Source organism: Pteropus medius, unplaced genomic scaffold (assembly GCF_902729225.1).
Source record: "Pteropus medius unplaced genomic scaffold, Ma_sr-lr_union100, whole genome shotgun sequence".
NCBI classification, from domain to species: domain Eukaryota; kingdom Metazoa; phylum Chordata; class Mammalia; order Chiroptera; family Pteropodidae; genus Pteropus; species Pteropus medius.
The window spans coordinates 27,755,396-27,768,911 of NW_024350319.1; the positions used below are offsets into that span (position 1 = coordinate 27,755,396).

Genomic DNA, 13,516 nt, shown 5'->3' on the forward strand with positions numbered 1-13,516 from the left:
GTAAAGAATACAGATTAATTCTAGCTCCTTTCTATTTTCAACATAACATCTATATGTTCTTTGAGCTTTGTTGGTAATTGAATATAGAGAATAAAATTTATAAGAGCTGCATAAATATCTGGTCATACATAACTAAGATGATCTTCTAGATGATAAGAAATTACGGGAAAAAAGAGATTTTGCCTGGAGGGTTTTTCTTATCAGAAATGTTCCTGTTTGCGGAATCAAAGAATACAATAACTGGAGAGCATATACCAATAAGAGTAGGGATCCCCCAAATGAAAAAAGTAAAAACAAACTTTTACTGATGCAGAGATCAAAGTCAAAGATTTATGATGGCTGTTTCATCACAAAAAACATGGATTAAAGAGTAGGAAACCTTTTTCTACCTGACATCTGAAAATGAGACACTAAAGATATTTTCTGTCAATAAACACATATTCATATTAACTTATATGTTAAAATATGCTATTAAAAGTAGTAAATAAAGATCAGATTGTAATGTGATATAAGAGGCTATTCCTGACAGAAAGGTGATTTAACCAATCTAGTTCTGCTTAGATCTATTTTTTTGGAGTTTGAATTTTATTCCTTTGAATTCCCTTATTTCAGACCTATTGAGAAGCTCTTTTTCTTCTTTTCATCCCACACTTTATAAATCATTGTTGTAACCTTTACACTGTTCAAATAAATGTTAACCATTGCAGAATTCAAAAGGGTTTTTGGCATAGTACATTTGATATCGTCAAATGTAGGTAGGTATCAAATCTACATGATCGTAGGAAAATCTAGTTAAGTACATTAATGTATTATTTCATTTAGTCTTCAGAACAGTCCTATGACATAAATACATTATTATTCCTATTTCAAAGAAAAGGAGAATGTGACTTAGAATAGTTAAGTAAATTGACCAAAGCTACTCCTCTGGGGATTGGTAGCACTGCAATTTAAACCAAGGTTGTCTGACTCTAGTTACGGCATTTGGAAGAACTTGAGAGTTGTGTGATCTCATTTATGACACTTTTCTTTGCCTATTCTAGTCTATTTGACTAGTATATCCAAGTAAAAAAAAAATTTTTCAATCTATTAAATTCTAGAATATGTAGTCTAAATGCTTCATTAGACTTGCTTATTTTTAAAATTGTTTTTCTGAGTATTTTTTTGTCTGATTAGATTGTAGACTCTAAAGCCAGGTACCATCTATATGGTCTTGTATTTGTTACAGAAATAGTTGTAATGTCTTGCATAGAGTGACTATAGTGGAAAGAGGGTGAGCTTTAAAAATAAAAATAAGCCCAACTTCAACTGAATTCTGGTTCTACCATTTATTCCTGTATGACTTCAGGCAAGTTACTTGACCTCTCTCGACCAGTTTTCTCATCTACAAAATGTTGACAGTAATACTTAATGTTTTGATTATGTGGCTAAAATGAGATGTGTAAAATCTCTAGGTTTCCTGGTGCATAGAAGTTGCGCATAAATGGTAACTTTTATTATTATTATTAATAGAGTATAAAACTTTATTATTAATATTTCCATTAGGAATCTGAGAAATCTCTTGAATTAAACTATACTGCAAATATACTCTTATGGGAATGGAAATATGGAATGGCTCCATATGTACCTTATGCTTCAGGAATATTATAGGAATTAGAGGGAAAAGTATCTTTATCATTTATCAAATAATAAGACAAGCCACATTTATTATTTCAGATTAAAGAGTAAAATTTAATAATTCTTTTGATCTACTCTAGGTTGCTGCTGAAAACAGTGCTGGCATTGGAGTGTTTAGTGACCCATTTCTCTTCCAAACTGCAGAAAGTGGTAATTTTCCTAAATCATTTATTCTAAATTTACTTAGTTAAGGGTTTTCATCACTTAAAATAAATAGGGATATAAAAAAAATCTCATGCTAAAATGCATAAAATGTTCAACAGCATGTCCATTTAATTATGGTTAGAGTCTTCTTGGATAGTTAATTCATTCATTAAAGTAGATATTATTATTTCTGAGTATAAAAGCAGTAAATGTTATCTTAGAAAACTTTTTAAAAAAAAACAGAAATAAAACCATTCAATGAAAATTATTTATTGACTTGTTACATAAAAAATCCTATTATCATTTTGGTACATTTCTTTTCTGGCTGGTCTTTTCCCCCCCCCATCATGAATATATGTGTATATGACTATATAATAATGAAAATAGGCTTGTGCCATTTATGCATGTTTATATCTTACCTTTTTTCTGTTAACATCAAATCATAAGCATTTTTATGACATTAGATTTTTGGAAATATGGATTTTAATGGTTATTGTATTATACATAACACATAATCATTACCAAACCAATTTAAAGATACCTCCATTCTTTTGGAGTTAAAAAAGAAATTTCCATTCTGGAGGAGAGGAAAAATCTTGATGTCATCCTTAACTCCTCTCTCTCATAGTATACTCTGATATATCAGCAAACTCTGCCAGCACAATATGAAAATATATCCTGAATCTCACCCTTATTGCTAATCACTCTAATCCATTATCATTTCTTGCCTCAACAATTGAGTGTCCTTATTTTTCTTGTTTCCAATTTACCTGCCTACAGTTTACTCTCTCCACAAGGGCTACACCATCTTTTGAAACATGTGCCAATGTTACCGTTCTCTTCCTAACATGGCTCCTATATCACCGAGAATAATATCCTATGTCCTTCCCAGGGCCTGTATGCAATGCTCTGTATGCTCTTTTCCCTCTCTGACTTCATCTCTTACTATTCTCTCCTCCTCCAGCTACTCCAGCTACACTGATCTTCTTTTTGAACTTTATATATTTTATACTTCTGCCGACATAATTTCTAGAGATATTAACTCTCTTGGCAAATCATGATTGAGAAAAACTAGAGAAACTGTAGAATGTAGTGAATATCGTCCTATAATAGATGTCTCACTGTTTCTCATTTGCTGTGTGTTCTTGGGCAAATTATGTAATTACAGAATCCCTTTCTTTTCTTTTCTTTTTTCATTTCTCTCTCTCTCTCTCTCTCTGTCAGTGTAAAGGGTAAACATATAATGTAAACCTAAATGTAATTAGATCGGTGATTTCCAGTTTTTTCCTCGAATATCCCTTTTTTTATTATTTATGCTACATAAAACCCAAATTTAAAGAAGATTTCTATGAAGTAACTAAATTGGGTTTATTATTGTTGAATCAGAAGTAATTTCTTTCCTCATGAATAAAAATACTCTTAGGCAGAGTATACAAGTTAATCAATTATATAGCACATTGAGCTAATATTCCATCTATAAGCACAAAAACTCAACTTTTTAACTTCTCATGAAGCATTATTTCAGGTAAATAATAGAATTTATTTTGGCTTTACAATATTAGAAATATCTCTTGCATCTTCATTCCTAACTTGATGAATCCTTAAAAATGCAAGAAAATACTTTTAGAAGTCTCTGTATTCTTTTTTTTTTTCCTGACCCAATAAATGTATGCTTTGTAGAATGTGCACTTTGAAAAGTAGGTACTTTCACATACTTGTGTATTTATGCATGTCACTAGTTTATATATAACCTCAAAGCATTGGAAGACACTTACGTGAAAGACGAAATAACTTTATTAACAGAACTTTGTGGTACTTTATTATTAAACCTTTACTTGGATCAAAATAGATAAATTCACTCAATAAGAATCAAGAGATAATGAGATTTTACATAAAAGTCCAGGAGTAGAAACTAGAATATTTAAAATAGGAAAAGACCTGCCAACTACAGAAAAGAGCCAGAATTTGTCTTCAGACACTGTGAATTCAAAAAAGGAAAACATTTTATTGGGACAAAAATAATTTAAAGCAAGTTAATAGAAATGTTAATAGACGTAATTAATTTCACTAGATGTTGTTTAACAGATATAATTAATTTTTATCTGTTAATGTTTTTAGGCTACTTTTCTTAATAATTTGAAATCGTGCTTTAGAATTTAATAAAAATTTGGTTACCTTATAAATTCAAATTTCTCTACACCTGACTGTTAATGCCCATTTATAAATGTGTCAGCTTGTCTGCAATTCGTTATTGATGTATATATATCAGCCATACTTATAAAAATTTGTATAGTTTATACAACTAAATTTAAAGGATGATTAAGATTCATGAAGAGAGTAAAATGGCAGTTACCAGGGAGTAAGGTGGTGGAGGAACAAGACTGATGGTATTCAGAGTACAAACTTGCAATGAGTAGTAAATAACCTATAGAGATCTGCTACACAGTATAATGAATATAGACAACAATCTCTCTCACTTCCCCAGCTCCAGGAAAAGTGGTGAATCTCACAGTCGAGGCCTTTAACTATTCAGCAGTAAACCTGATATGGTATTTACCTAGGCAACCAAATGGCAAAATTACCGGTTTCAAGATTAGCGTCAAACATGCCAGAAGTGGGACAATAGTGAAAGATGTCTCAATAAGAGTAGAGGACATTTTGATGGGGAAATTGCCAGAATGTAATGTAAGTATCATGGTACACTTTCTATGGCTAAAAAATTTTGAATAAACTTATATTTTGGAGTTTCCAGCATCTGTGTATTATATATTTTATCAAAATATAGCTATTTGATTACCTCTAGTATTAGGTTATAGTATCATGTTATACACAATTGGCTATATTTGAGGTAGAGTAAGAGAAGGGTTTGAGAATTCAACATTTCATGACAGAAGTAGCATCTGTGCTAGGCCTTGGAGTAAAAATAGATGGATTATGAGAGGGGCACATTCTGGGTGAAGGATACTTTATAAAGCCCTGAAGTAGGAAAGTATAGGATATCACTGGAAAAAAAAGATGTGATAGGAGGGGAGAGGAGAGGAGGGGAATAATCAAGGTTAAGTCTATGGAAGTAGATTGTTTTTGTTGTGCATATCTTCGGTAAAGAATTTGTTATTACTCATAATTGATAGGAAATTCCTAGAAGTAATATAATTATGCTTTTCCAAAAATAATGTTGATGATCTTTGTGATAATATTGATGGAGAAACAGTCAAACCTTTTGTTTCAAATACTTTAAGTTATAGAAGTCTCAAAATCTTCTTTTTAAAATTAGGATATATTTCGAATACAAATAAAAAGCATACCTACACACATGCACACACACACACACATACAATGCATGTGCTATTGGCTTTATTTTTTGAGTTCTTATGAGAAAAATGATAATAATAGTAAGAAAGTGATCTATGGTTGAAATTTCACAAATAGGAAAGTAGTTCATCTCTTTGGCTCTTGCACTTTTAACATGAATTTTTAAAAATTCTTACTAATGATTTTCCTGTAGTTTTGCCTTTATTTTAGGTCACCTGAAATCCTATTCATAAGAAAGATTAAGATATAAGAATGCAATATATGTATTCTGCTTTAAAACTGTAGACATAAATGGGTATATTTCTAGCAAATTTGTCCATAACTTGAATACATTAATCTGTTAATGTGTAATGTGTATTAATCATACACATACAAATTTAAGAATAATATTTGTAGTAAAAAGGAAAAATGAATTACACTTCTCATGTTCACTAAGTGATAACACATTTTTTTCTCCATTGATATTTATTTTATTCACTAGGAGAATAATGAATCTTTTTTATGGAGTACAACCAGCCCTTCTCCAACCCTTAGTAGAGTTACACCTCCATCACGTACCACATACTCATCGAGCACATTGTTACGCAGTAAGATAAGCTCTGTGTGGAAAGAGCCTATCAGTTTTGTAGTGACACATTTGAGACCTTATACAACATATCTATTTGAAGTTTCTGCTGTTACAACTGAAGCAGGTTATATTGATAGTACAATTGTCAGAACACCAGAATCAGGTATGGTTTCTTGTTTTGTGTGTGTGAAAAAAAAAAAAAGTTAAATTCCTTGTAGAATAATCTTTCATTATTTTTGATATAGATCTTTTTGTTAAAATGTTCCTTCTGTTTCAATAACTATTTTCCCCCCAATGACAGATAATAAGATCACATCTGGAGCATATTCAATTTTGGTTCTGTTTTATACTACTAACATGAGCACCTAAAATTAGAAAAATTTGAAAGAAAGGATTCTTAAGCTAATAACCATGATTCTAGGATCAGCTTTTATTATTCCATGATCTCAGCAATTTTTCATAATTATCTCTGCCTTTCTACATCTTCTGTAATCATCTGTCCCCTTCTCTCACTGATATTGCTATTACCAAAAGTGATAACATCTGAAGCAACAGAAATATCATGTGATTAACATTTCAATATCAGAGAAAAACAGTAGTTAAAAAAGATATCTACTTGTATCCTCTTTGCCCTGCAGTTTCCTCATGTAAAAAATGGAGATTGTGATAGTACATTCCTTATGATGGTGGTGGTAGGATTAAAAGTATAATTGGATATTATTATTAATTCAAAGTACATATTTTTAAGTATGGGTATTTACATATTTAATTATACTGTTATGGATATGTATATAAGTAAATTTATGTAGATGATGACATAATACCATACTAAATATATAGTATCAGACGTTCAATTATGATAGGTAATATTTGAGGTTGCTGAAAATTATTATTGGTAGCATAATTTCACTCAAGCACAGTATTTTTTTTCTGGTGACATAGCTGTCGCCCTTTATCATTTTATGACATGTAAGTTTGATATTTTTTTCTCGATTTAAACAACCATCTTTGAATCATAGCTTGTTCTTCTTCCATACCTTACTTTACTCTTATTCGATAAAAAAAATAACTTCGTAAGGGTCACACAAAGTGAAATTAGTAGACAAGAAATTTGTTTTGAAAAAAATATTTGTAATGTTTCATTTCAATTAAAACAAGGGGTAAAATGTAGAAACACATCTGTGAAAAATAGACCGTTTTAAAACGTTATTAGTATTTTTTATGTTACCAATGTTACATAGAATCTCTAACCATAGATTATAAATTTCCCCTCAGAACCAAATACAAGTATTGATACAAAAAGTAAAGATCAGTCTACGGCATTGCCACCCTGAATGTACCTGAGCTCGTCTGATCTCGGAACCTAAGCAGGGTCAGGCCTGGTTAGTACTGGATAGGAGACTTCCTAGGAATACTGGATGCTGTAGGCATTAAAAAAAAAAAAAAAAAGTAAAGATCATTGCCAGTAGATTCTGAAGACGATTATTTTCTTGTGTCCACCAGAAGGAGAGTGTTTATCAAGCCCAGGCCTTGTTGAATGCAGTATATGTGTACATACAAATGTTTCAGGACAATGTAACTGTACACTAAACTATATATGAATGAAACATGCACTGGGTAATTAAAATACAACATTAAATAAAACTATTAATTGTTGCAAATAAGAAATTCATCTGATGATCCAGCATATTTTATTTAAATTCTTTTTTTACTCTTTCTTTTTTTAGTTAAAAAAAACTTTACTATTAGTGTGATATTTTATTTTCTCTTTGCCTTTATGGTTTTTTATGTATATTTAATAATGTACTTTTTAGATTTAAGTATATATCTATTATTTATTCACATTTTCCTATAATCATTTTAGTGCCTGAAGGACCACCACAAAACTGTATAACAGGCAACATTACAGGAAAGTCCTTTTCAATTTCATGTGACCCACCAACTATGCTAACAGGGAAATTTAGTTATAGAGTCGAATTATATGGACCATCAGGTAAGTCTTAATTAATTTTGTGTTTACTTTTTGGAGTAAGAAGTATACAGAATATGTTACTGGTTTCAAATTTCTTTAAGTATCAAACTCTTTTTAAAAGATCCTATAATTGAATCAAATAATTGAAAAGTAATAACTTTTTGTTTAAAACCATAAATATAAGAATGGCAAAACACTATCCATGTCCCCTATTTGATGAGGGAGGGCTAAAAAATGAGATGGAACCACTCAAGAAGTGTTAGAGGAGATACCTGTCTTCAAATATTTGAATAAGAAGACCGTGGCTCACTCCTATTGCAAATATATTTATAAAGGACATCTTTGTGAACAAGCAGGACTCGGGCATTTGCTTATCAGATATTTTGAGGGATTCAAACACTATATAATTGGAAATTAATTAAGTAAAATCTAAAATTCTTTTCTAATCTGAGATTTTATAGTTCTATGAAAGAAGTTAAATTCAAATAGTAATGAAATAACATAAACTCACATATTAGCATTTATTTGGAAGAATTATTCATTTTGAAACTTCTATGAATCTATCATGAATATATGAGTAACCATTATTTTTCATCCTTAATTGACTTATGTTCTTAAAATTCTGAAATATTTTCAGTTTCTAAAAGTCTTTTCTTTCCCTCCCAACCTCTTCCCATCCCCCATACATAGAAACAAAGGCGGTACACTGACATACCTTTTCTACCTGGTATTATTTTTTTAAATGTTGACAAGGTACTCCTTCATCTGTAAGTCTGATAAATCAAGTAAGATGATGCATTTAGTAATGATTACAGTTAACAACTTGGAAGTTGATAGCAATATTGACAAGAGCAGTTAAGATGGGGTATGGGGGTAAATGCCTGACTGGAGTGGATTTAAGAGAGAATGGGAGAAGAGCATTGAAACAGTGGGTAACAGACAACTTGAGTTTTGATGCAAAGTGAAGCAATGAAAGGGAGCAGAATGGGGATGCGGATAAAAAGAGTTAACAGGTTTATTTTCGGAAGGAATATATAAGTATGTTTTTGGCTGCTATGAATGTGGACAAAAAATAATGACATAGGAAAGATAAGAATTACTGGAAAGATATCTTTGTGTAGGCAGAGGGTGAGATCCTTTGCTCAATGTAGGGATTGGTTTGAGATTAAAATGTAGATGATTCATCCATAGTAACAGGGTATAAGGCAGAGTATATGGGTACAGAGGCTAGTTATTTATGTTATAGATAATTATGTTGGTAAGACTCTATGGCAGATCTTTTCTGATTGATTTATTTTTTTCAATGGAATGAGAAGCAAGATTGTCAACTGGAAGTGATGATAGAGCAGAAAGATTTTGAAGTCTGAAGAGGGAAGAGAAAGTGTAAAATAATCATCTAGAAGAGTAGAAAGTGATTAAACTATGGAAATTAAGTAAGGTACCAGGCATCATTAAGGGCTCATTTGCGATGTGATAATAAATAAAGTGATATCACTCAGAGTGGATTTTTGTTTTTCCTCAGGTCCCTTCAATAAGAGAAGGGCAAGGGAGTTGAAGGCTTGTGTAAGGCAGTGATTATAATTGACAGACAATAATATTGAGGGTAGGCACACAGTAGAAGTCAGTTGGTGAGGAAGCAAACAAAATACAATAAAAGAGGTGGTAAGATCAATGGATTGGAGCTCCCAATGGACTTAAAAGAATTGTTGGTTCAGGGTACTTGAGTAAGAGACCAGGAAAGCGGAAAGAATGGTCAGAGAGAGTTGAATGAAATTGAGATTATGGAGAATTTGCAATTATTGGTAATGGTGATGTCCAAGTTATGACCATGAGGAAGTGATTGAAGTAGGGTAGAGGACTAGATTATTTAAGAAGAGCTCAAAATGGTTTAAGGATTATCTCTAGGGATATTAAAATCACCACTAATTAAGATGGTAGCATTAAAGAAAGTGATATTGCACCAGGAACAAAACCATCCAGAATAAGGGTGAGTGACCCTGGGGTTAGAGATCACTATGATGATGAGAGCTAGTGGATGTCACTGATGACATGAAATTTAAAGCTGCAGGCTTTTATAAAGAGGGAGCTAAAATAGTCTAAGACAGGGTAATGAGGAGCAAAGAGAACACATACCACACCTGAGGGCCTAAGTCACTTGAGGGCTTCAGGAAAATTAGACCATCACCATTCAGGATGGCTGCAGAGGAATAGAAACAGTGTTCTTAGAGTTTCAGCTAGAGCAAGATGGTGAAAGAACTATTCAGTGGTAAAGTTGAGGATTTAAAGAATTTTGATGATAGACTAAAGAATTTTGCTCAAAAGGTAAACTAGAAATACTTTCTAAACATATCTTTTATAGAAGATAATGAGAATATTTAGCATATTGATTGACTAAATTTGAGTATTTGGTTTTATATTGGTGAATCTAATGTGTTCCATTTAAATATGTAAAAAATAACATGGTAATTGAACAGGACTTTATAATTTAATAAAAGTCATTTAAAACACCGGAAGATTTTCATCTTTCTGTTGTTTTCATTAAATTGATATCAATCACTACTAAGCTAAATGTTTAAATATGTTCACTTTTAAAGTTGTAATAACAAACATTAGTGCTTAGGTTAACACTTTAATTGCTGTCCTTGGCTCTATACTTGAATGTGAGAATGATTACATGATTGATGAGAAAATAATCCACAAGTATCTTTTGATTTTTGCAGGACGGATTTTGGATAACAGCACAAAAGACCTTAAGTTTGCATTCGCTAACCTAACACCATTTACAATGTATGATGTGTATATTGCGGCTGAAACCAGTGCAGGGATTGGACCCAAAACAAATATTTCAATATTCACTCCTCCGGAAGGTAAGAACATCTCCTTTTGTTTGTTAATGGGATACTTTTGCTCTGCTTGGAAATTTTATTACATTGGTTAAACATATTAAAAGCTCTTTGGTTTATATTTACTTAAGTCATGTTATTTCCTTATCAGATGACTGCTTTATACATTCTGAACATATATTCCTCAGAACACTAAACCCACAGCATACTTCATAAGAGGCACCAAAGATGAGGCAAGGTTAGGAAACACTACATGCCTGTTAGAGATTCCAATGAATATTGACAAAACCTCAAGGAATCTTAAACAAACACACTTAACATTGTTTAACTCACATTATTTAAAGTAGAATGTATATTTTTTCAGACTAATGTTCAGGGGAATCTATAAATCCCCAATGTCTATAACAAAATATGTTTATAACCAAAAGGGTGTGCTAAGCAAGTAAGGAATCTAAATACAAATAATACAAATTTACTAGCATATACTGAATTTATTAAAATAATATTTCTCCTAAAGAAAAATTTTTATTTGTTTGTATTAAACATCACAGTTTTATGCTAACCACCATGTTTAAAAAATGTTACCATACCATTTTATAACGTATTTTCTTGGCCTACACTAAACTTGCTAAATGTCTTCATTTCTATTTATGGACTATAATTATTGAGAAGAAAACAGTAATTTTTTTTCCAACCACATCGACACTTGAAAAAGTTTCCAGATTTTCCTTGTGTGATAGCTAATGTATAGTAACTTGTAAATTACACATGCGTGTATATGTATGTGTGCATGCGCACGCTCACACTGAAGATTGGTTATACATTCATCAAATCAGTTCATTCAAGTGTTTGACCATTAGAGGGCAGCAGTTATTAGGGAATTTTGGACTTCTCCCCTTCAAAGAACAATTAAACCTTGATAATATTTTGCTGTTGAAAGAACTTAAAAATCATATTTTACATCATTTCAAATAAAAATCCTAATGCGTATATAGTTGTAATACATCAATTAAGAAAGAGATATATACTCATAAGCAAAATGTTCTGTCTTTTTTCATCTTAAAAATTTTTCTTTGTGTTTCTATCGGAAGAGTCTTAGCTTTCTGTCTTCACCATTAGATCTTAAATTCCCCCCCTCGCCCCACCTCCCGCACACCGCCCCCTCCCCGCCCCAGCCCCGTCTCCACCTAAAAACTACTGTTAAGCATTTCCAAGAAAGCTAGACTGATTCTGATTTATGGATAGCTGTCAAGCACAGGAGAGCAACCCCACCCTCATCAGACTAGAGTCCTTGAGTTTAGTCTCAGAAGCATTTTCTCAACCAACCCAATTGACGAACTAATTCTATTTTTATGTTAAACGATTAAACAAATTCAGAACTTTTGCCTTTTTTTAAGTAGAGCCAATTTTTTTGCTTCTAATTTGAATTCACAATTTAAGATGATAGTTTTATTGTCATCATTCTTGGCTTAGAGCATTTGCCAAAAATAGAGATATAGACAGTACATTGCTGCACACATTGCCATATTGTTGATTTTAGGTATCATTTTAACATCCACTTCCCTTTTTAAATTTCTTCATTTTTTAATTCATAAAATAGTAGGTCAAAACTTAAGGACATTATTCAATATATTTCACATGCATTATTTTGAATAGATGACTCTATTTGCACCGTATACTAAAAAATTTATCCTGAGTTTCATCTTATTATCTTCCTTCCTGAATTTTTCACTGTATAGACCACATCCAGTTGGATCTCAGGAGGGTTCATTAGCAACAGGTGGGCTTCACAAAGGGCAGAGTGGCATGATTCTTACCTCTGCATTACAGCCTTCCTCCATGCAGTTCTCGCCTTGGGAAGGGCTTCACTGGACTACTCTGGCAAATGAGGTGAAGGGAGCTTTCTACTTCTGACCACACTAATTACTCCTGGTCCAATTAATTAAAACTTCGTAATATAGAAATCTTTAAACTATATGAGTATACTCTAGTAACTCATTAGGACTATGTACTTTCATTTAAAGTTGATATTTTAATTTGATATGATTCTTCTTCATTTATTAATACAACATGGTTCTTTGCTTTCTAATTACGGTTATTCAATTTGTTTTCTTTTCCATATTTAAAAGTAGACTATAGTCTATTTAAAAATTCATTAGGATAAGCTTTTAAATTAATGTCTTTTAAAACAACTGGAGTTCTAATGAATCTCTAGATATTAATAGAAAAATGTTGAAAAACCTCTAATAATAGAAAATAATATATGATATTATGTTATAATGGGGCTGATTTCATCAACACAGAATATATGGTCCACAGTCTACTTTTATAATAATAAAAAAAATCAACATCATGTTTGTTTTAGCAGTTGTATATATTTCATAAGATTCCTACATTCTCTTAATATTTTTCTAAACAGCTTTTCACATAGGCATGAAAAGGAGATGATTTTGGAAAAAACTGGTAATTTAATAATCTCCAATGTTGCAAAATGTCATAGAGTTACCTATCCCAAAATGAGACAGTTACTGAATATAATATAGACAAAGGCATTTTCTTATTATTTGTATAGGAGTTAAAAAACTCTTAAGAAAACTTTGTTGCTTTAATATCCCCTAGTAATTTTTCTATCACTAGTGTCACATATCTTGTAAGGGAGTTAGCATCATTTCTTAAAAGCAAAAGTATTGCAATCCATATTTATTTCCCCATAAGTAGACTATAGAAGTGAAGCCTTTTGTCTTCAGTGATTTCAATTTCCTGCTTTCTGTAAATGGTAATAAAATCTTTCATAGGGAAATCACTGAGAGACTGTCAACTTTGTGTTTTTCCAGATTCTCAATGACTTATTTTTCAATAATTTTTTTTCAAAATGCATACAAAGTTTAATTTACTCCATAATGGCAAAAATTATTTTAATGTATTTTCTTTACCCAATGCCATTTGTCTCCAAAGTTAAAGTCATTTGAAAAATTTTTTACCAATCATTGCCTACTCTGTTTT

General features: G+C 31.4%; 1 protein-coding gene and 1 pseudogene across 1 annotated transcript in view; both read left to right on the forward strand.

Moving 5' to 3' along the window:
- The window catches only part of PTPRQ (protein tyrosine phosphatase receptor type Q), a 165,476-nt gene that overhangs the window by 2,018 nt on the left and 149,942 nt on the right, over window positions 1-13,516 (forward strand). The window contains exons 4-8 of the mRNA XM_039838923.1: window positions 1,755-1,824; window positions 4,304-4,503; window positions 5,612-5,861; window positions 7,563-7,691; window positions 10,391-10,537. Coding sequence (XP_039694857.1) covers window positions 1,755-1,824; window positions 4,304-4,503; window positions 5,612-5,861; window positions 7,563-7,691; window positions 10,391-10,537 — 796 coding nt within the window. The remainder of the gene's footprint in view (window positions 1-1,754; window positions 1,825-4,303; window positions 4,504-5,611; window positions 5,862-7,562; window positions 7,692-10,390; window positions 10,538-13,516) is intronic.
- On the forward strand, window positions 7,011-7,128 carry LOC120583527 (uncharacterized; annotated as a pseudogene).